The sequence below is a fragment of the Alosa alosa genome, chromosome 10 (genome assembly GCF_017589495.1).
Source record: "Alosa alosa isolate M-15738 ecotype Scorff River chromosome 10, AALO_Geno_1.1, whole genome shotgun sequence".
Classification (NCBI taxonomy): domain Eukaryota; kingdom Metazoa; phylum Chordata; class Actinopteri; order Clupeiformes; family Clupeidae; genus Alosa; species Alosa alosa.
The window spans coordinates 33,716,950-33,739,771 of record NC_063198.1 but is presented as its reverse complement, the minus strand read 5'-3'; the positions used below and the strand labels follow the sequence as shown (position 1 = coordinate 33,739,771).

The following is a 22,822-nucleotide window of genomic DNA, read 5'->3' as shown; positions in this document are numbered from 1 at the left end:
CGGACCGGACCACTGTGGCTGAGGGGGGAGGCTGACTGGAGAGCCGACCTGATCAGAACCTGTGACTCCTCCTTCACCCCCATCCTCTCCCTTCTCTCCCCCATCTCTCTCTCCCTCTCTCTCTCTCTCTCCCTCTCTCTCTCTCTCTCTCCCTCTCTCTTTCCATTCCATTCAATTTGATGTTGCTTTATTAGATACAGTGTACGTACAGATTGTAGGCACACACACACACACACAGAGAGCAGTCAATAAATACACACACACACACACATCAACACACGCACACACACACACACATCAACACACGCACACACATCAACACACGCACGCACACACACACACACACACACACACACATCACTAACACATCCAACACACACACACACACATCACATCAACACACACACACACACACACGTCAACACACGCACACACATCAACACACGCACACACACACACACACACATCAACACACACACACATAGAGTTCTCAGATCCCAGCTCTCTCTCTCTCTCTCTCTGTCTCTCTCTCTCTCCCTCTCTCTCTCCCTCGCTCTCTCTCTCTCTCTCTCTCTCTCCCTCTCTCTCTCTCTCTCTCTCTCTCTGCCTGTGCAGAGTGTGCATGCGCGCACACACACACACACACACACACACCCTTCATTATCACAGCTGGCAGCAGCAGCAGACACATTCTCACACACACACACTCACACAGAGACAGAGGCAAGCACGGACAAACAGGACCAGCGTCTCTACTCCGCTTCTCTCTTCCCTCCATCTCTCTGTGCGTTCTCTCCGTTCTTCTCTTCTGGAGGATCTCCATCGCTGTCTCTCGCCGGAGCAGAACGACAGCATAATCTTCTCTCTTCTACCTCCCTCCTCTCCATCTCTCTCTCTCTCCCTTCCTCTCCATCTCTCTCTCTCTGTCTTTCGATTTGTTTTCTCCAGGAGGAGAACAACACATCGCCCTTCTTTCCTTCTCTCTTTCCCTCCTCTGTCTCTCTCTCTCCCTCTCTCTTTCTCTCCGTTGCTCTGTCCATCTCTGCGTGCAGAGCTCCGAGGGGACGGCATGGAGGACACGCTCACCTGCAGCACCACTACCTTCTCGCAGGTGTTTGGACGTCAGGGACAGCTCATGCAAGCCAGTGAGTACCTAACTAACACACACACACACACACACACACACACACACACACACACACACACACAAACATACGTCAGGGACAGCTCATGCAAGCCAGTGAGTACCTGACTAACACACACACACACACACACACACTCTAAAAAATGCTGGGTTGTTTTCAACCCAGCCGCTGAGTAAAATGGGGTCCAACACAGCATTGGGTTATCTTAACCAAGCAAATTGGGTTACTAAATTTAACCCAACAACTGGGTTGAAAATTAACCAATATGTTGGGTTATGTTGACACAACTGTTTAGTTAAAGTTACATAATGTTTGGGTTATGTAACCCAAACCAAAAAAAAAACTACTAGTTGATTTTTAAAATATTTCTGCTTGTACAAACTTTTAATAACTCAAAGTTTGTATTTACTTACTTGAAAGTCACACCTTCTGTTAACAGCTTTAGGCCTGATATAGACAGTCTATATTAAATGGCCATCAAAAGCCATGCAATGAAATAAAACAGTTCGACATAATTATTTATTTGATAGTTTTCTTTATTTTAAATATATAGCCTAGTATAAAATGCATGTGATACTTCCATGAAGGCAGGCATATTCCAAAGTCCGTTTTGGGGGTCAGCCCTGTCAATCAAAGAAAAAAAAAAGAGTGCATTTTAATCACTGTTAGCCTACAGAACTTTATATCAAGACTTTCATGAACCATTACCAGTGAATGATGTTGACAGACATAAAAATCCACCAGGGGGGTATTCCATCAACCTCGCTTAAAGGCCAAACCTGGCTTATTTTGATAAGTCTCGCTAATTTTAGTGAGAATTCGCTCCATTAATGAGGTTAACGCGGAATCCCAGTTTGGTAAACCATGGGAATTTATGCCACAGAACTAACCTGCTCTGTACCAGGTTAACTTTCAAGCCAAATTAAGCTGTGTTGCAAAAAACCCAATCTGTCGGAAAACGAGTCCAAAAAGATGGTTCCTTCAACCTGTGCTCTCGTCACCTGTAGCCAACTTCAAAAATAGGCTAGAAGTAGGCCTATAGAAATGTTTTTTCCGACAGTGCACCAAGCATGAATTTACACATTCACTAGCTCCAAAGAATGTATGAAGATTATAATGATTAAAAATGTTTTAACTTCACATGCGTGTGGTTCTAGAAATTGTGCTACTCAAGGCCACTTGCCTACGCTCGGTGGTGGTGTAACGTGCAGCGAAACGGCATAGGAAAGGAATTCCATTTTTGCGTGTTCGCAGGTTCACTTCCCATGCGAAGTATTAAGGCTACATTGTTTATCACCTTGACAATGGCATTTTTAGTTGTAATCTTTGATGAAAGACATATGTCTACTGCTGATAAAGGGTCATGCACATTTGGTAGGCTGTTCAGTGACAGCTTTGCCGTGGGGCTATATTATATCTGATGCAAGCCAAAGGATAATTATTCTGTAGCCTGGGCAGCTAATAATTAAAACTGCTTCATGTGTCAACGATTGTTCATGAAAATCAAATCAACTGTGTGCTACACAGGTTAAATACTAGGCATAAATTAAATTGAAAGCCATTGCATTTCAGACAACTTTATTTCAAACACTTTGGGACTTATGGGAGACAATAGGCTATTATGTTGATACTCATTTATTTTATGACCACCTAAACCTAGACAATAATTTGGAGTGAACTCTTTTAATATAAGAATGTAGGCTATAGATAGTTTGGCATATATTCAAAAGTTGTATTTGAGTTTATACCATTTATTTATTCACTCGTTTTGTTCAAGCATAGACTATAGTCTATGTGTTCAAGAGTGAAGCCAATCAAACTCACAATTGATTTCAAACCATTAGCATTGTTGTTTTAAATGTATGCTTTCATTATTCTCCAATTTCTGTAGGCAATCTATTTTTTTCTCTCGATGTTAAATTTGATGACTTTCGATGAAAATCCTGTAGATGGCGCTTGCCTGTTTTGGTCTACTTCTCTACCTCGTGCACGAGCAGAGATGAAGCTGAACTAAACCTCGCTTGAATAAACGAGGCCAAGATGCCGCTAACTTGAGTTAATGGAACGGCTTCAGCCCCAAGTGAAAGTCTATGCTAGTTCAAGCCAGACTATTTCTGTTAAGCGCCACCTTTATTAGCGAGGTTGATGGAATACCCCCCATGAGACAAATTATTAGTGCAAAACACTCAGAAACTATGACCACCTAATATTATGGAGTTGTTTTAAACATAATACCGGTAATACAAAACGTGCATTTACTGTATGTCAGATGAGCTTGATATCACTAACATTAGCCTACCATTAGCCTAACTTTAGGCTGACAAACATAAGTTCAGCAGTGCTAATGTTAGCTAGGTAATGTTAACACATTCAGTTAGTGAATCCAAGTTAATGTTACCACCAAGAATTCCACAAGTTACATGGCTATAATATGAGGGTAGGCTACCCTGAATGATTTAATAAGATGATGTTTGGCCTGATTATTATCGTAAGTTACGTGTGTTGTGAAGAGACTGACGTTACTTCGACTGTGTTAGCTAACATTTGTTGACAAATGGTAGCCACGAAGCATATGTAATTAGAACTAGCATAAAGTTACCAAGTCTGCTAACGTTTCCTACCAGCTGCTGGTATGCTAGTAGTTCGTTGTAAAATTTTGTTTTGTTTCTGTTCAGCAGTTCCTATCCAGTGAATACAGAACTATGTTTTTATGAGTCTGTCTTTGTGTAGATTTAACATTAACAGTAGCTAATATTAGCTGAATGAATGACACCTGTTAACCTGCTTGAAGCTGAACGAAATTGGCAGGCAGAATATTCCTTGATATCACGAAGGGTATGTCTCTGGGTGGACTTTTAAAATTCGCCTGGATAAAAATAAATAAATAAAAGCAGATACATACCTTCCGAAATCACCTGATTTCCATTGCATGTTGACAGCTGCTGGACTGGACGGTTGAAAGAATATGCCTACCTGACGATTTTTTTTCTCGACCTTCAAATAACTATGCAGCTGTGTTGAAGTCACCCTGGTGCTGGGTAGTGTACTCCACGTCAGGCGGGGGACAGGAGGGAGCACAGCCCTAAACTATCGACCCAGCAGTGATAAACTATCAACCCAGCAAGCTGGGTTACAGAAATTACCCAATATGAGTAAAAACAACCAAACAAAATGACCCAACAGCCTCAACCCAGCGTTAGGGTTGAAAAAATAACCCAGCATTTTTTAGAGTGCACACACACACACACTCAGAGGTCTGATGTGATATGTTGTGGGAGTGTGTGGGTTGGTTGATCTGTAGAATATGTCCACACCCTTCTCAAAGACAGAAGTAAACACATACTGTACATTCAAAGGTTTGTGTGTCTATTGATAGAGTTTTGTGTGTGTGTGTGTGTGTGTTTTATCAGCCTTGCTCCTCAGTAGTGTATGACTTTTCCCTCTAGGGATTACAGCAACACAATGGAAGACTTGATGTCTATATTCACACAACAATTCACACACACACACACACACATCAATACACACTCTCTACACAGACTTTTCCCTCTAAGGGATTACAGCAACGCATTGGAGGAGGTGATGACTATAGTCAGGCTCCTTGGCGTCAATATTCAACGCCATTTAACATAAGGACGATACTCACACACGAGTCATGATCCCACCTGATCAACAACATTACATATTCAAACATCAAAAGTTCCAAGTTCGCATTGACACGCCATGCAGCATCAAAATGAGTTTGAAGCCGTTATGTTGTTTATTTGGTTTGAAGAACTCTGAGCATTGTGTTGTTTATCGTGTTGTTTATTTGGTTTGAAGAACTCTGAGCATTGTGTTGTTTATTTGGTTTGAAGAACTCTGAGCATTGTGTTGTTTGTTTATTTGGTTTGAAGAACTCTGAGCATTGTGTTGTTTATTGTGTTGTTTATTTGATTTGAAGAACTCTGAGCATTGTGTTGTTTATTTATTTGATTAGAAGAACTCTGAGCATTGTGTTGTTTATTGTGTTGTTTATTTGATTTGAAGAACTCTGAGCATTGTGTTGTTTATTTATTTGATTTGAAGAACTCTGAGCATTGTGTTGTTTTTTTATTTGATTTGAAGAACTCTGAGCATTGTGTTGTTTATTGTGTTGTTTATTTGGTTTGGAGAACTCTGAGCATTGTGTTGTTTATTTATTTGGTTTGGAGAACTCTGAGCATTGTGTTGTTTATTTATTTGAAGAACTCTGAGCATTGTGTTGTTTATTTATTTAATTTGAAGAACTCTGAGCATTGTGTTGTTTTAAAGAGGGCATGACGTAGGAAAATGCATCGATTTCTGGAAAATTGCATCATGTATCAAAGGAGGAGTTCCTGTTAGGTTCCTGTGTGTGTGTGTGTGTGTGTGTGTGTGTGTGTGTGTGTGTGTGTGTGTCTGTCTGTCTGTGTGTGTGTGTGTGTGTGTGTGTGTCTGTGTGTGTGTGTGTGTGTGTGTGTGTGCCTGCGCCCTCTGTTATGTTGCATATACGAACCCACGCGAAACACATGTGAACTTATTAACATTATCATGTGTGGGCTAAACATGCCACATGTGAGAGAAAAACATTCCACATGTGGGAGAGAGAAAGAGAGAGAGAGAGAGAATGTGTGTGTGAGAGAGAGAGTGTGTGTGTGTGTGTGAGAGAGAGAGAGAGAGAGAGAGTATGTGTGTGTGTGTGTGAGTGTGAGAGAGACAGAGAGAGTATGTGTGTGTGTGAGAGAGTGTGTATGTGTGTGTGTGAGAGAGAGAGAGAGAGAGAGAGTATGTGTGTGCATGAGAGAGAGTGTGTATGTGTGTGTGTGTGAGAGAGAGAGAAATAGAGAGAGAGTGTGTGTGTGTGTGTGTGAGAGAGAGAGAGACAGTGTGTCTGTGAGAGAGAGACAGAGTGTACGTGTGTGTGTGTGAGAGAGATAGATAGAGAAAGTGTGTGTGTGTTTGCTTGTTTGTTTGCTTGTGTGTGTGTGTGTGTGTGTATGTGTGTGTTTGTGTGTATGTGACAGAGAGAGATAAAGAGAGTGAGTGAGTGAGAGAGAATGTGTGTGTGTGTGTGTGTGTGTGTGTGTTTATTGACTGCTCTGTGTGTGTGTGTGTGTGTGTATGTGTGTCTGAGAGAGAGAGAGAGAGAGAGAGAGAGTGTGTGTGTTGGTGTGTATGTGGATATGGAACATTTGTAGCCTACTCTACTATGACCATGTAAATGTGTATCTGTGTATGACTTTCAGAAATCATATCAGATATCATAATCAGCTATTATATAACCAGATATCATTTAAGCAATATGATACTCTTGCACATCGCCACGAGCACGAGTGACATATTGCTTTTATACAACAGTTCCATTACCAACTAATTTAGTTTAGAGACACCAGAGTATGTTTTTAGAGTGTTTATTTATTTAGACACCAGAGTATGTTTTAGAGTGTTTATTTATTTTGAGACGCCAGAGTATGTTTTAGAGTGTTCATTTATTATTTTGACACCAGAGTATGTTTTAGAGTGTTTATTTATTTTGACACCAGAGTATGTTTTAGAGTGTTTATTTATTTTGAGACGCCAGAATATGTTTTAGAGTGTTTATTTATTTTGACACACCAGAGTATGTTATAGTGTTTATTTATTTTGACACCAGAGTGTTTATTTATTTTGACACCAGAGTATGTTTTAGAGTGTTTATTTATTTTGAGATATCAGAGTATATTATAAAGTGTTTATTTATTTTGAGACACCAGAGTATGTTATAAAGTGTTTATTTATTTTGACACCAGAGTATGTTTTAGAGTGTTTATTTATTTTGAGACACCAGAGTATGTTTTAGAGTGTTTATTTATTTTGACACCAGAGTATGTTTTTAGAGTGTTTATTTATTTTGAGACCAGAGTATGTTATAGAGTGTTTATTTATTTTGAGACCAGAGTATGTTTTAGAGTGTTTATTTATTTTGACACCAGAGTATGTTTTAGAGTGTTTATTTATTTTGATTGTTTTTCAGACTCTTCGCCACAAAAGCTCCAGCCAGAGCTGACAACGTTGCGTTGCTAGGCAACGAACATTCCACATTGTAGCGTAGTGTAGCTAGGCTACTTGTAGACGATGATTTGCACATTCCCTTGGATGGTGCAACCGATGATATGTCTGCAGTTCACAGCCAGTGGAGGTTGCAGGATTAATACAAACTTGTTGTTCAGTTGTTCTGGGTGTTTTGGCTGTCTGGAGGTCGTGGCCCCCTAAAATGTGACTCCACCACTTTCTGCTGTCCAGAGAGGGTCGCCAATAGCTCGCAAGAGAGCTCTCCGATCTAGAAAAGTTAAAAAAAATAAAGAGTTAGGCTAATTGCTTGGATGACACAAGAGCGAGATGCGCTCACCGAGATGCGCTTACCCACTCACGTCATTATTTCCCTTTATGATATCATTAGATCGCTCCAGGGGATCTTTGTGGTTCTTTGTCTCCTCGTTAAATGTCAAATGTTATGTTGAAAATGTCGCTGTCTGCCATATTGCTTAATTCTCTAGTTTGTTCATTTCTCTTGCTGACGCATTTTATGAATGAATGGAATGTTGGTGTAGTTTTAACGGTTACAATGTATCATTCGCGGAGTGATTACTAGCAGTAAGAAGTCAAAGCAAATGTGACATCCAATCAAAAATTAATAAATCGCTCGACCGGACCGAACTGTTGTATAAAATCAGATATCATATATCATATCATCAGACATCATATCATCAGATATCATATCATCAGATATCATATCATCAGATATCATATATCATATCATCAGACATCATATCATCAGATATCATATCATCAGACATCATATCATCATATCATCAGACATCATATCATCAGACATCATATCATCAGACATCATATATCATATCATCAGATATCATATATCATATCATCATATATCATATCATCATATCATCATATCATCAGATATCATATCATCAGATATCATATCATCATATCATCAGATATCATATCATCAGACATCATATCATCAGATATCATATATCATATCATCAGACATCATATCATCATATATCATATCATCAGATATCAGACATCATATCATCAGACATCATATCATCATATATCATATCATCAGACATCATATCATCAGATATCATATCATCAGATATCATATCATCATATATCATATCATCAGATATCATATCATCAGACATCATATCATCAGATATCATATCATCAGATATCATATCATCAGATATCATATATCATATCATCAGATATCATATCATCAGATATCATATCATCAGATATCAGACATCATATCATCAGATATCATATATCATATCATCAGACATCATATCATCATATATCATATCATCAGATATCAGACATCATATCATCAGACATCATATCATCATATATCATATCATCAGACATCATATCATCAGATATCATATCATCAGATATCATATCATCAGATATCATATATCATATCATCAGATATCATATATCATATCATCAGATATCATATCATCAGACATCATATCATCAGATATCATATCATCAGATATCATATCATCAGATATCATATCATCAGATATCATATATCATATCATCAGATATCATATCATCAGATATCAGACATCATATCATCAGATATCATATATCATATCATCAGACATCATATCATCATATATCATATCATCAGATATCAGACATCATATCATCAGACATCATATCATCATATATCATATCATCAGACATCATATCATCATATATCATATCATCAGACATCATATCATCATATATCATATCATCAGACATCATATCATCAGATATCATATCATCAGATATCATATCATCAGATATCATATCATCAGACATCATATCATCAGATATCAGATATCATATCATCAGATATCATATCATCATATATCATATCATCAGACATCATATCATCAGATATCATATCATCAGACATCATATCATCATATATCATATCATCAGACATCATATCATCAGATATCATATCATCAGATATCATATCATCAGATATCATATCATCAGACATCATATCATCAGATATCAGATATCATATCATCAGACATCATATCATCATATATCATATCATCAGACATCATATCATCATATCATCAGACATCATATCATCAGACATCATATCATCAGACATCATATATCATATCATCAGATATCATATATCATATCATCATATATCATATCATCATATCATCATATCATCAGATATCATATCATCAGATATCATATCATCAGATATCATATCATCAGACATCATATCATCAGATATCATATCATCAGATATCATATCATCATATATCATATCATCATATATCATATCATCAGATATCATATCATCATATATCATATCATCATATATCATATCATCAGATATCATATCATCAGATATCATATCATCATATATCATATCATCAGATATCATATCATCAGACATCATATCATCAGATATCATATCATCAGATATCATATCATCAGACATGTCTCTTCTTGTTTCTTTTTAATGTCTCAAATACACACTCTCTCTCACACACCACACACACACACACACACACACACACTCACACACAGAGCTCTCTCAGTCAGGAGATGCTTAGAGACCCTGATGGCAGCGTGGGCATGAGTTGTCCACAGATGTATGTGTGTGTGTGTGTATATGTGTGTGTGTGTGTGTGTGTGTGTGTGTGGCCGTTCTCAAGGAAGCCCTTCAAGCTCAGTCTCACACACCTCCCACACTCCTCTCACCATATACTGTCACACACCTCTGTCATACTTGTGACACACACACACACACACACACTCAAACTAACAGCGCTCCCAAAGTGGCACCTTTGGCCTTTGTTTCTGCAGCTCTGCCCTTTTAAAACTGACAGAACTGTCAGAGGAAGATGAAGCTGTTAAACACAAACACACACGCACGCATGCACACACACATACACACACACACACAAAGAGATAGATAGAACTAATCATGTTTCTCAGCTTGAGAGCTGTTATCCTCATCTGATGTTTCTAGAGTGTGTGTGTGTGTGTGTTTGCTCCTCTGTGGTGTGTGTGCATCCTAATGTCTACCCTCTCTCACACTGGCACTGTTGTTACTGCTCCTCCACACACACACACACACTTGTGCTCTCTCTCTCTCTCTCACACACACACACACACACTTGTGCTTTCTCTCTCTCTCTCTCACACACACACACAAACTTGTGCTCTCTCTCTCTCTCTCTCTCTCTCTCACACACACACACACTTGTGCTCTCTCTCTCTCTCTCTTTCTCTCTCACACACACACAAACGTGTGCTCTCTCTCTCTCTCTCACACACACACACACTTGTGCTCTCTCTCTCTTTCTCCCTCTCACACACACACACACACTTGTGCTATCTCTCTCTCTCTCACACACACACACACACACACACACAAACTTGTGCTCTCTCTGATAAGCAGAGTTGTATAAATAATGCTCTTTGTTTGAGCGTGCCTGTGCCCTGGTTAGCATCCAGCAGTGTTTGCTATGCAGGCGTGTGTGTGTGTGTGTGTGTGTGTGTATGTGTGTTGATTAGTATGCTGTGTGTGAAATCCTCTCTAGAACATTTGTGCGTTTTTGAAGAGCTGATGAAGCTACTGGCTCAATCTGAGAACGGAGTGATAGAGAGAGAGAGAGAAGGAGAGAGAAACGGATAGAGGACAGAGAGAGAGAGAGAGAGAGAAGGAGAGAGAAACAGATAGAGGACAGAGAGAGGAAAACAGAGAGGGAGAGAGAGGGAGAGGTGAAAATTAGAAAAAAAAAAGAGAATGGAAGATAGACAGAGAAAGAGAGGGAGGGTAGAGAAATACCGCAGAGAAATGAAGTGTGTGTGTGTGTGTGTGTGTGTGTGTCTTTTCCCTGTGATCAGAGGAGTGATGTCCTGATTGTGTGAATGTGTGTGTGTGTGTGTGTGTCTACTGTGATCAGAGGCGTTGACTGTCATTCTGAACCTTTTTCACTGATAATTTCATTTTATATCAGACACATGAAGATCTAGGTGCTCAGCACGTCTCTCTGTGAGGATGGAGAGAGAGTGTGTGTGTGTGTGTCTGTGTGTGTGTGTGTGTGTGTGTGTGTGTCTGTGTGTGTGTGTGTGTGTGTGTGTGTGTGTGTGTGTGTGTATTAGTATTAGAGCAGATCTAGGAACCCCCCCCCCCCCAACACCACACACACACACACAAACTGTACCCTACCTATGCCTACATAACTGAGCCAGTGGTGCAGGGAGGTGACTATACACACACACACACACACACACACAAATAACACAAATATATCTACTCAGCCATGTCTACCAGCTCAGCAGCTATATCTCACTCAGAATGAGATTACAACATTGAATGGAGAAATCAAGTGTATTATATACAACTATTTATATTACAGTGTGCCAGTACAGTGTGTCTGTGTGTGTATGTGTGTGTGTGTGTATGTGTGTGTGTGTGTGTGTGTCTGTGTGTGTGTCTCTGTGTGTGTGTGTGTCTGTGTTTTTTTCTGTGTGTGTGTGTGTGTGTGTGAGCGGTCACCTTCCTGCATCAGTGGGTCAGTGATGTTCTTGGACACACACACTGCAGGGCTCCACAGTCAGCAGAATTGTCTCTGTGCGGGATCACACACACACACACAGTATTGTCGTCATGGCAGCAGACAGACAGCATAGTCACGGTCACAGTCACACACACACACACACACACACACATTGTCTGAGTTCAGTGCTGATCTGGTTATTAGCATGTCTGGTGGTCACACCACTTGTGTGTGTGTGTGTGCGTGTGCGTGTGTGTGTGTTAGCGTTGTGCTCAGCTAGCATGTCCCTGCAGTGAGATCTGTGTGTTGTTGCATAAACAGCACTTTTCTGCCTTAGCTCACCTGAGCAGGTACTCCTTACATGGGCATGATTCACCTCCACACACACGTCAGCAAAACACCTCTGTGTGCTGTGTTCTTTGGGGTCTCTCATGTCATGGCATGTGTGTGTGTGTGTGTGTGTGTGTGTGTGTGTGTGTGCACGTGCGTGTGTGTGCGCACGTGTGTGTGTGTGTGTCTGTGGTAGCACCTCTGCTGTGTTGTGTGCATTGGGGTCTCTCATGTCATTGCAGACAGAACATCTTCCTTCTTTATCTTTTTCACACACTCAGGGCCAGATGTACTAATGCTTTTGGGCCCACTTCAGGCGTATTTGTTTCGCAATGTGCGTGTAAAATCATGGCGAGGTATGTACAAACAGGCCGCAATAATGTAAAAGCACAAACTGCCCGACGCAGGAGCTGAAAGTGGCAGATTGCGTTGTTCATGTCATACATATGCATTCATGGGAGGATCCAGGGGAAAGTGGGAGTTTAGCGTAAAAAGATGGGAGGGGAAGAGTAAAGAGCACTTAATTATGTATTCTGCGGTATGTAGACTGTAGAGAGAGAAGACTGCTCCTGAAAGCGCACGTCTATTCTGCACCTAAATGCTTCCGCCTTGTAAAAGCAGGTGTTAATCCAAATTGCAGTTCAATCGTCAATAAAAGAGAACCTTTCAAAGACAACAGAATGCAGCTATTTAGAGCACCAGTTTTGTAAGTCTTTGTACTATCAAAAGCAACATTAACTTTCGTTTGCCTTTTGAATGTCTTACTTTCACTTTCACGTCATTCACTTAAACTTTCCTACTTGCTAGATTTGACCAATCTTCCAATCTACCCAAGTAGTTTGAGTAGAACTACTGATCTTCATTATCTCCCTGCTTGTTGACATCTTATCATGTATGGCTGTTACGGTTCCCCACAGGAAAACCGCAACATAAAGTGGAGAACGACAACTGGGTTAAGGCTCAAAAAGGGATATTTATTGGCGTTCCCTAAAAAGAGCAAAAAGCAGGCTTGAGAACCGGCAAAAATGCGCAAACGCGTTGAACAACTGGAGACGACGAGGTGGTCGCAACCAGCAGGAAAACCCAGAACAATGCTCTGCAGACCAGGTCCAGAATGAGCCTTTTGAAGAGGCTGGCCAGGTACACCGCATCCTGGCTAATTGGATCACCTGATTAGGGAGCAAACACAGAAAATGGCAGGTAACAGCACCCCTACCACTCACAGCCAGCAGGGTGTGCCAAAACGGTAAATCAGAAGGAACTTCAGGGGCCGTAACACCCTTCCGCCAAAATGGTGACTCTAGTCTCCATAACTAAGAAGAAACAGTCTGGCAGTAAAATACCAAAGTCAATGCGGAAAAGTTCACAATACACATACGACTAAAGTTAAAAATACTCACACTTTGAAATTGAAATAGATTAAACAGGTAAGACAAGACAGACAAGACAAACCAACATTTTGCCACCTGGGTCAAATGCACAAGTTGCTTTGGCCTCATCCAACTTTTTAATTTTTGTTTGGACCCCACCAAGGTGTTTCTTCGCGATATCACCTGCAGTGTAGAGTCGTGACCTAATCTCACCTACGTGGTGCAGCACATTGCGGGGATGCGACTCACTTACTAGCGCATCTTTGAAAACGGCCAGAGGCCCAAGGCAAGTGGACTCCTGGACAACTTGAGGCGATGACACGAGACTGAGTGAGCCATTTGAAGAAGGTATTCAAGAAGGGCTTAACGCCACATACAACAATGTGAAAAGTGCAATAAGGAACAACAGTGCATCAAACTGAACCAGTGGAGTCCCAACCTCCCTAAACTGAAGCTCTAAGCCTGGCTGTCTTCTGGCCGTACTGAGCTCGAGGCCTCACAGGACCCCCTCCTCAGAATGGCATTATTTCATGATCGCTAAATGTTTAATTCTTTTTAATGTTTTCATCAGTTAACTTCATTCAACTGCGCTTGTATGTAGGCTCTGGCATTCAGTTGTGGGCGTTAAGTAGAATTGCGTTTATGGAAGGAGGAAAGGCAAAAAGCGCGGATTTAGAAACTTGGGTCTGACAGCTTTCGCAATCTGCGGTTTGTCCATGATGCTGATAACGTTCGCAAATGTACGTACATCTGGCCCTCAGTCTTTTCCTCCCTCTCTCTCTCTCACACACACACACACACACACACATACCTCTTACTAATCCAACTCTCTCCCACTCTCTCATATAGACACACACACTCACACTCACACTCTCTCTCTCTCTCTCCCTCTCTCTGGCTGGCGCACTTGGCTGCTGCTGTCGACCGGAGGCCTCTGTTTGTTTGTTTCCCTCTGGATTCTATGAAATTCGCTACGCTAAATCCGCCTTAGTCCTGTTGACTTAAAACTATTATCTGACTTAAGTGACTTTTTACCAGCCCCACTCGCCGAGACCGTCACAGTTCTCTCGGCATTAGCCGTGTGTTAAGTCTCCCCTTCTTCACTGTTTCATTTCGGTTGCATTTCGCTAAGAGTTGGCTGGCTTTGACCTGCCATCACTAGCGTGGGCTGTACAGTACGTCTGTGAGCTGCTGGCCTTTCGAGGTTTCAACCTGGCTGTGTGTTCTGCTGGCTAACCTGTGGTCCATGGAGGACTGATCATGCGTCCCATCCTGTACCTTCCAGTCCTTTTACTGCGTCTTCACTCCGTCGGCTTTGAATATGGAATTACCTGCATCCAAACGTTTATACATGAACCCGCCGTCGCTGCAACTCTGCGCTAGCCTTGGCATCGCTGCAACTCTGCGCTAGCCTTGGCATCGCTGCAACTCTGCGCTAGCCTTGCCGTCGCTGCAACTCTGCGCTAGCCTTGGCGTCGCTGCAACTCTGCGCTAGCCTTGGCGTCGCTCGTCTGCGACCCCGCTACCTGCATCCTAGCTCCCGCCGCAAAGTCCTCTTAACGTCTCCATCGCCTGGTGCCATTCCTACCATCATCTCGGCGCTGCCCTCCCGCTCGTCGACTCGGCGTCGATGGCATGATACGGCTGTTCCCCGGAACTAGGCGTCGATGGCATGATACGGCTGCTGTGCCCCGGAATCTTCTCCAACTCCCCCCGCCCCCACTGCCTGCGTCTGCAACATCTACTAAGCGCATCCCAGTGCATTGGTCTTCTCGCCCCATGACTGCCAGATCTCGCCCGACGCGTGGAATTAACACAACCTCTCTCCGTCCACTGAAGTATCAAGGATTCACGCCGTCTACCACGTCCGAGCTAACTACACCTGTTAGATTTGCCCTGTTTAACGCTCGGCCGTTAGTTAACAAGACAAGACAAGAAACGTTTTCACGACTAGGAAACTTGATGTACTGTTCATAACAGAAACGTGGCTTAATGCAAATGATCTCACTCCACTTGGAGAGCTATGCCCTCCCCACTGTGGTTTTCTAAATACTCCTAGGGCTTGTGGTCGCGGACGTGGCCTAGCCACAATATTCAAAAACACATTTAAATGTCGTTTTTTGCCCACAAATGCCTACTCCTCGTTTGAAGTGCAATTGCTACTGTTTAATGTCCATATGCCTTTTCTTTGAGCCTTAGTATACAGACCTCCTAAAACTACTGGTAGCCTATTTATTCAGGAGTTCACTGATCTCCTCTCCTCTATGGCCGCCCGTTCAGATAAATTGTTGATTGTTGGGGACTTTAACATCCACATATGCTGTCCCACTAAACCAATGGTCAATGAGTTCATTAACGTTTTAGAGTCTTTTAACCTAACTCAGTCAGTGTCTGGTCCAACCCATCAAAGGGGCCATACCTTAGTCCTTGTTCTCTCCTCTGGTTTTGATGTGGCCAATCTCACCATATCCGATATTGGTGTATCAGATCACTACATGATTGACTTTGAGTCTAAACTTGTATGCTCCCCACCCTCCCCCACTCAGCCCCCCCCCCCCTCTCTCACGGATCTTAAACCCGGCCACAGCGCCAAAATTCTCTCATCATTTTAATTTGGCTCACCAGTCCTCTGACACCTAGAAAAGCCAAGGCCGCTTTACCCTGGCTAAATGACACCACCCGTGCTCTTCGGCGTGTCTGCAGACAAGCTGAACGCAGATGGAAGAAGGATAAGCTCCAAATTTCATATGATCTTTTGCGTGATAGCCTAAACAGCTATCAACTTGCTGTTAAAAAGTCAAAAGCTGATTACTACGCTAAGATAATTAATAAGCATGCCCACAGACCCAAAGTGCTTTTTAAAACAATTAACTTAATCTTAAACCCTGCTGCCCACACTATTGAAAGCTCCACCGAAGCTTGTGAAAATTGTTTAATTTATTTTATTCAAAAAATTGACTTAATAAGAGCCAATATCCTTTGTTCTACTCTTGACCCTGCAGAGCATCAACCCCCCTTTAGCAGCCATCTCCAGCACTTTGTACCAGTTTCTTCCCCTAAGCTGTCTCAGGTTTGTCTCACGAATGAAGCCCACTCATTGCCCCTCAGATGTCATTCCTTCTCAGCTCTTCAGAGATATCTATTCAATTATCTGTCCTTTTATTCTGGCTATAGTTAACTGTTCACTAGCCACTGGTGTTGTCCCATCCTCTTTTAAGCATGCTACTGTGCAACCTCTCCTAAAAAAGCCTTCCCTTGACTCTAACGATTTAAAAGATTACAGACCTATCTCAAAATTGCCTTTTATCTCCAAAGTTTTAGAGAAAGTGGTTTTCCTGCAGCTCACAGAATATCTAAACAGTTTTAATTTATTAGATAAATTCCAATCTGGTTTTAGAGCTATCCACAGCACTGAATCTGCCCTACTGATAGTTTACAATGACATTCTGATCTGCACTGATTCTGGTTCCTGTGCCATCTTAGTTTTATTAGATCTCAGTGCTGCATTTGATACCATTGACCATGGTATCTTGCTGCGCAGGCTGGAACACAGAGTTGGTCTGCAGGGCACTGTACTCACCTGGTTCACCTCATACCTCAAAGATAGGACTTTTTCTGTCAAATTGGGAAATCATTCATCTTCATCTGATGTGCACTCCGTGGTTAGAAATCTTGAAAAAATGTACACTCCGTAGTTAGAAATCTTGGTGTCATGCTGGATAGCTCTCTAAATTTTAATTTTAAAATTTTAATAAACAAATCAACAGTGTGGTCCGAAGTGGCTTTTATCAACTCAGAGTCATAGGTAATCTCAAGTCCTTTTTATCACAAAACGACCTTGAAACCCTTATACATGCTTTTATTACCTCCAGACTCGATTATTGCAATATTTTATACACAGGTCTGACCCAATCTAACATTCACAAATTACAGATGGTCCAGAATGCAGCAGCCAGATTGCTTACTGGTACTAAAAAGAGAGAGCACATCACACCAGTCCTGGCTCAGCTGCACTGGCTTCCTGTTAAATTTAGAATTGATTTTAAGATTTTACTTTTTGTTTTAAAGCTCTTAATGGTCTAGCACCCCTACATTTGCTGAAATCCTTTCTCCACACTCTACCTCTAGATTGACCGGTCGTCTTCAAGACAACTCTTAACTGTCCCCGCACACGTCTCAAAACAAAGGTGACCGGGCCTTCTCTGTGGCTGGCCCAAACTTATGGAATCCCCTCCCACCCCACATTAAGTCCTCGACTACCCTTGCTAGTTTTAAGTCTAATCTAAAACACACCCTTTTCTCTTGCTTTTAACAACCTTTAATTCTACCCCTGTGTCTTTGCGTGTGTGTCCCTCTACCTTTTACTTATTTTTTTATCTACCACTTACTTTTTAGTTATTTATTTATCTTAATTTATATATCCTGCTTACTCTATTTTACCTGTTTTACTCCATTTATTTTATGTTCTTATTTTTATAATATATATTTTTTAACTTTATCTATTCTACTGATCTTATTATTATTATTATTATTACTACTATTATTTATTTTTATTTTATTTTTTCTAATGTACTACCTCTTAATTTTACTCATGTAATATTATTTTCCTTTTACTTTTATATATTTTCTTAGTCAGACCTGTGTATCCCTGGGCACCTTTTTATGTTTCAACTGTTGCCTAACCTCTCATTGCCATGTAAAGCACTTTGGGTCAACTCCTGTTGTTTTTAAATGTGCTATATAAATAAAAGTGACTTGACTTGACTTGACTCTCTCTCTCTCTCTCACTCTCACACACACACACACACACACACACACACACACACACACCATCTCTCTTGTGCTCTTCAGACACACAAAAGAAGGAGTTCTGCTCTGCTAGCCCAGAGCTAACGTTAAGTTAGTTAGCAAGTTAGCTTTGGGGTAGCAAAAATCAAAGTGTGCCGCCTTCACAAACCGGAGATCATAGTATCCACTCGAAGGCAGAGGACAAAAGTGTGTTCAGGAAAACGTCTGCATTTCAGACTTTTTCATCCCCGCTAGAGTTTAACAGGTGCGATAATTCAAAATCTCCATGTTATTTTCCCATAGGAAAAATCGCCAGATACCGGATCTCAAAGATGGCAACTTTTTTGTAGGCGAACTTCAGAGGTCTATGGGTGTGATTTGGGCATAACGTGCAATAAACCAATCAGAGCGTCATCTCACATTCCCTTTAACAATAGGCGCTCTTGTTCCTTAGCAGATTGCTCTTATGATGGTGGATAAGGACTGTGCAGTCGGGAACAGTTTGATTTTTCTTCTTGACAAAATGTTATATAGAAATGTCACAAAGACATACTTTCCGATGCTGTGGGATCACTCTCACTAAATCACGAGGTTATGAATGCATGGTGATATTTTTGCAATGTAATCTAACATTACCTCTCCTGTGCTGCTGCTGGGGCATTTGGGTTAAATGGCATCGGCATGCAGTTCAACATCACGTCTCCTTAAGTCCTCTAATATTTCCTAATTTATGTCATCAACACATCCATAATTCGTGGAAATGTGTACGTTAGACTTATGCCTATTTTTTCACATCATAATGGACACATGAGTTCCCTCGTGTGGTAATATTTTTCCTTGTAATTATGTATGGTTTGCAGAAATGGGAAATACTGCGTCCTACTGCGTCCTGCTGCATCCTACGTCCTACTGTGTCCTGCGTCCTGTTGCATCCTACTGCGTCCTGCTGCGTCCTGCTGCGTCCTACTGTGTCCTGCGTCCTGCTGCATCCTGCTCTGCGCCCTAATAAGGCCATATTGCGCCCTACTGCATCCTGTTTGGGCCCTACTGTGTCCCTGGGCCCCCCACTGGTGTCCTGCTTTCGTCCCTACTGCATCATACTGCGTCCTGCTGCGTCCTGATGCATCCTGCTGCGTCCTGATGCATCCTACTGCGTCCTGCTGCATCCTGCTGCGTCCTACTGCGTCCTGCTGCGTCCTACTGCGCTGTCTCTACAGGGAAGGCCCCTACTGCATCCTGCTGAGGCCCTGCTGGCGGTCCCCTGTTACGCCATACTGCGCCCCTCGCCCTGCTGCGTCCTACTGCGCTGGTCCCACAGGGCCCCTACTGCGCCCTGCTGTGTCCTGCTCAAGGCCATACTGTGTCTCAAGGCCCTGTTATGCCCCTACTGGGCGCCAGTCCCTACTGTGTCCTGCTGCGCCCCTGTTCGCCCTGCTGCATCCTACTGCATCCTGTTGCGTCCTACTAAGGCCCCGTCCTACTGGTGTCCTGCTGCATCCTGCATCCTGCTGTGTCCTGTTGGGGCCCCATTAAGCGTCCTGCTGTGTCCTGCAAGGGCCCTTGTTACGCCCCTACTATGCCCCATCTGGCCCTGCTGCATCCTGCTGCATCCTGTTGCGTCCTACTGCGTCCCAAGGCCCCCTGCGTTTCGGCCAAGGTCCTGTTATGCCCTACAGGGCATCCTATCATGCCCTGCTGCGCCCTGGCGCCCTGCTGTGTCCTGCAAGGCGTCCTATCAAGGGTCCTGCCAAGGCCCTGCTGCGCCTCCCTGCCACGCCCTACTGCGTCCTACTGCGTCCTGCTGCGTCCTGTTGCGTCCTGTTGCGTCCTACTGCGCATCCTACAGGGCGTCCTACTGCGTCCTGCTGCGTCCTGTGTCCTGCTGCGTCCTACTGCGTCCTGCTGCATCCTGCTGCGTCCTGCTGCGTCCTGTTGCGTCCTACTGTATCCTGTTGCGTCCCACTGCGTCCTACTGCGTCCTGTTGCGTCCTACTGCGTGTCCTACAGGGCATCCTACTGCGTCCTGCTGTGTCCTGCTGCGTCCTGTTGCGTCCTACTGTATCCTATTGCGTCCCACTGCGTCCTACTGCGTCCTGTTGCGTCCTACTGCGTGTCCTACAGGGCATCCTACTGCATCCTGCTGCAGTATACAGAGTCCATTGTGCTGGAGTGCAGGACGGGGCCCTAAGAATCATATTGGGGATGTGTTTATTAGTACGGTCCCATGTGCCCCCCCTGGTGCCAGTCAGTGTGTGTGTGTGTGTACAGTATGTGTGTGTGTGTGGTGTGACTTTAACTCTTTTTGCCTCTCTGTGCTCAAGGTGGAGCTTAAGCTGTCACTGGTGGGTCGGTTGCAAGGCTGTGTGTGTGTGTATAAGTGTGTATGTACCGGTAAATACATGGTGGGTCGGTTGGAAGGCTTTCGCTAACAATCCTGCGTGCCTCCACCACCAAGGAGGAGCAAGGCTGTGTGTGTGTGTGTGTGTGTGTGTGTGTGTGTGTGTGTATAAGTGTGTGTGTACCGGTATATATATGGTGGGTCGGTTGCAAGGCTGTGTGTGTGTGTATGTGTGTGTGTGTATAAGTGTGTGTGTACCGGTATATATATGGTGGGTCGGTTGCAAGGCTGTGTGTTTGTGTGTGTGTGTGTGTGGATAAGTGTGTGTGTACCGGTATATATATGGTGGGTCGGTTGCAAGGCTGTGTGTGTGTATGTGTGTGTGTGTATAAGTGTGTGTGTACCGGTGTATATATATGATGGGTCGGTTGCAAGGCTGTGTGTGTGTGTGTGTGTGTGTGTGTATATGTGTGTGTGTACCCGTATATATATGGTGGGTCGGTAACAATCCGGCGTGCCTCCACCACCGCGGGGGATTTAGCAGGGTAACAAAGGAGGGGTTATTTTCAGAGGGATTAAGTAACAAGGACATCGCCACAGGTCCACACACACACACACACACACACACACACAGCTCCTTCCTAGTTGTGTATCCTGCAGGTGTTTTTTGCACCTTTCACAGCAGTCGTTCAGTCCTGACATAGCGCGACGCCGTGTAGCCACCCAAGTAGCTTAAGGGAGACGCTGAGTTAGTTAATTAGAGACGCAGTCGAGTTTTACAGACGCTGAGTTAGTTAGTTAGAGACGCAGTCGAGTTTTACAGACACTGAGTTAGTTAATTAGAGACGCAGTCGAGTTTTACAGACACTGAGTTAGTTAATTAGAGACGCAGTCGAGTTTTACAGACGCTGAGTTAGTTAGTTAGAGACGCAGTCGAGTTTTACAGACGCTGAGGGCCAGATGTACTAACGCTATTGCGCCCACTTCAGGCGTATTTGTTTCGCAATGTCTGCGGTAAAATCATTGCAGGTATGTACAAACAGGCCGCAATGATGTAAAAGTGCAAACCTGTCGCAGGAGCTGAAAGTGGCAGATTGCGTTTGTCATGTCATGCATATGCATTCATGGGAGGATCCAGGGGAAAGTGGGAGTTTAGCGTAAAAAGATGGGAGATGAACTGTAAAGAGCGCCTAATTATGTATTCCGCGGTATGTACAAAGACTGCTCCTGAAAGTGCGTGTCTATTCTGCGCCTAAATACTTCCGCCTTTGTAAAAGCAGGTGTTAATCAAATTGCAGTTCAATCGCCAATAAAGAGAACCTTTCAAAGACAACAGAATCGCTATTTAGAGCACCAGTTTGTAAGTCTTTGTACTATCAAAAGCAACCTTAACTTTTCGCTGGCCTTTCTAATGTCTTACTTTCTACTTTCCGCCATTCACTTAAACTTTCCTACTTGCTAGATTTGACCAATCTTCCATAGCCTACGAGCACAAGTAGTTTGAGTAGAACTACTGATCTTCATTATCTCCCTGCTTGTTTACATCTTATCATGTATGGTCTTATTATACGGCTCTTCACAATGCTAGTAGAACGCTCCATTGACTTGAATGGGATTTCCCAACGTTCTACGGTAAAATAAATTCATGTAATTACCGCTGCAAACATATAATTACCGCTGTCAATGGCAACGGGTTTTGTGCTGCTGATGATATCACTCCGCAAGTATTCCGGTCACTTCTTGCATTGGAACTTCATTCAAAAGTGACGAAACGTAACAAATAAGTGTGAAGACACAGCCTATCGTCGAGTTTATTCTTTCGTTTTGGCAAGTAGCCGTATAATAAGCGGGATAATGTATAGAACGCCGGTCATTATGGGAAAATAAGTCCTTTCAGGGCGCCCTGTCGGGACTTATTTTCCCAATAATGACCGGCGTTCTATACATTATCCCTTACTTATTTCATGATCGCTAAACATTTCATTCTTTTTAATGTTGTCATCAGTTAACTTCATTCAACTGCGCTTGTATGTAGGTGCTGCCATTCAGTTGTGGACGTTCGTAAATTGCGTTTATGGGCGGAGAAAGGCAGAGAAAGGCGCAGTTTACACTAAAGATTGAATGATTGATAAATACAACGGAAATTTGGGTCTGACAGCATTCGCAATCTGCGGTGTGACTCTGATAACGCTACGTTCGCAAATGTACGTACATCTGGCCCTGAGTTAGTTAGTTAGAGACGCAGTT

At 42.7% G+C, this 22,822-nt stretch overlaps 1 protein-coding gene across 1 annotated transcript in view; it reads left to right on the top strand.

The window, feature by feature from the left end:
- Positions 1 to 682: 682 nt before the first annotated feature.
- LOC125302380 (kazrin-like) overlaps positions 683 to 22,822 on the top strand; it is a 141,174-nt gene continuing 119,034 nt past the window's right edge. The window contains 1 exon segment of the mRNA XM_048255535.1: positions 683 to 1,145. Coding sequence (XP_048111492.1) covers positions 1,070 to 1,145 — 76 coding nt within the window. The 5' untranslated portion in view covers positions 683 to 1,069.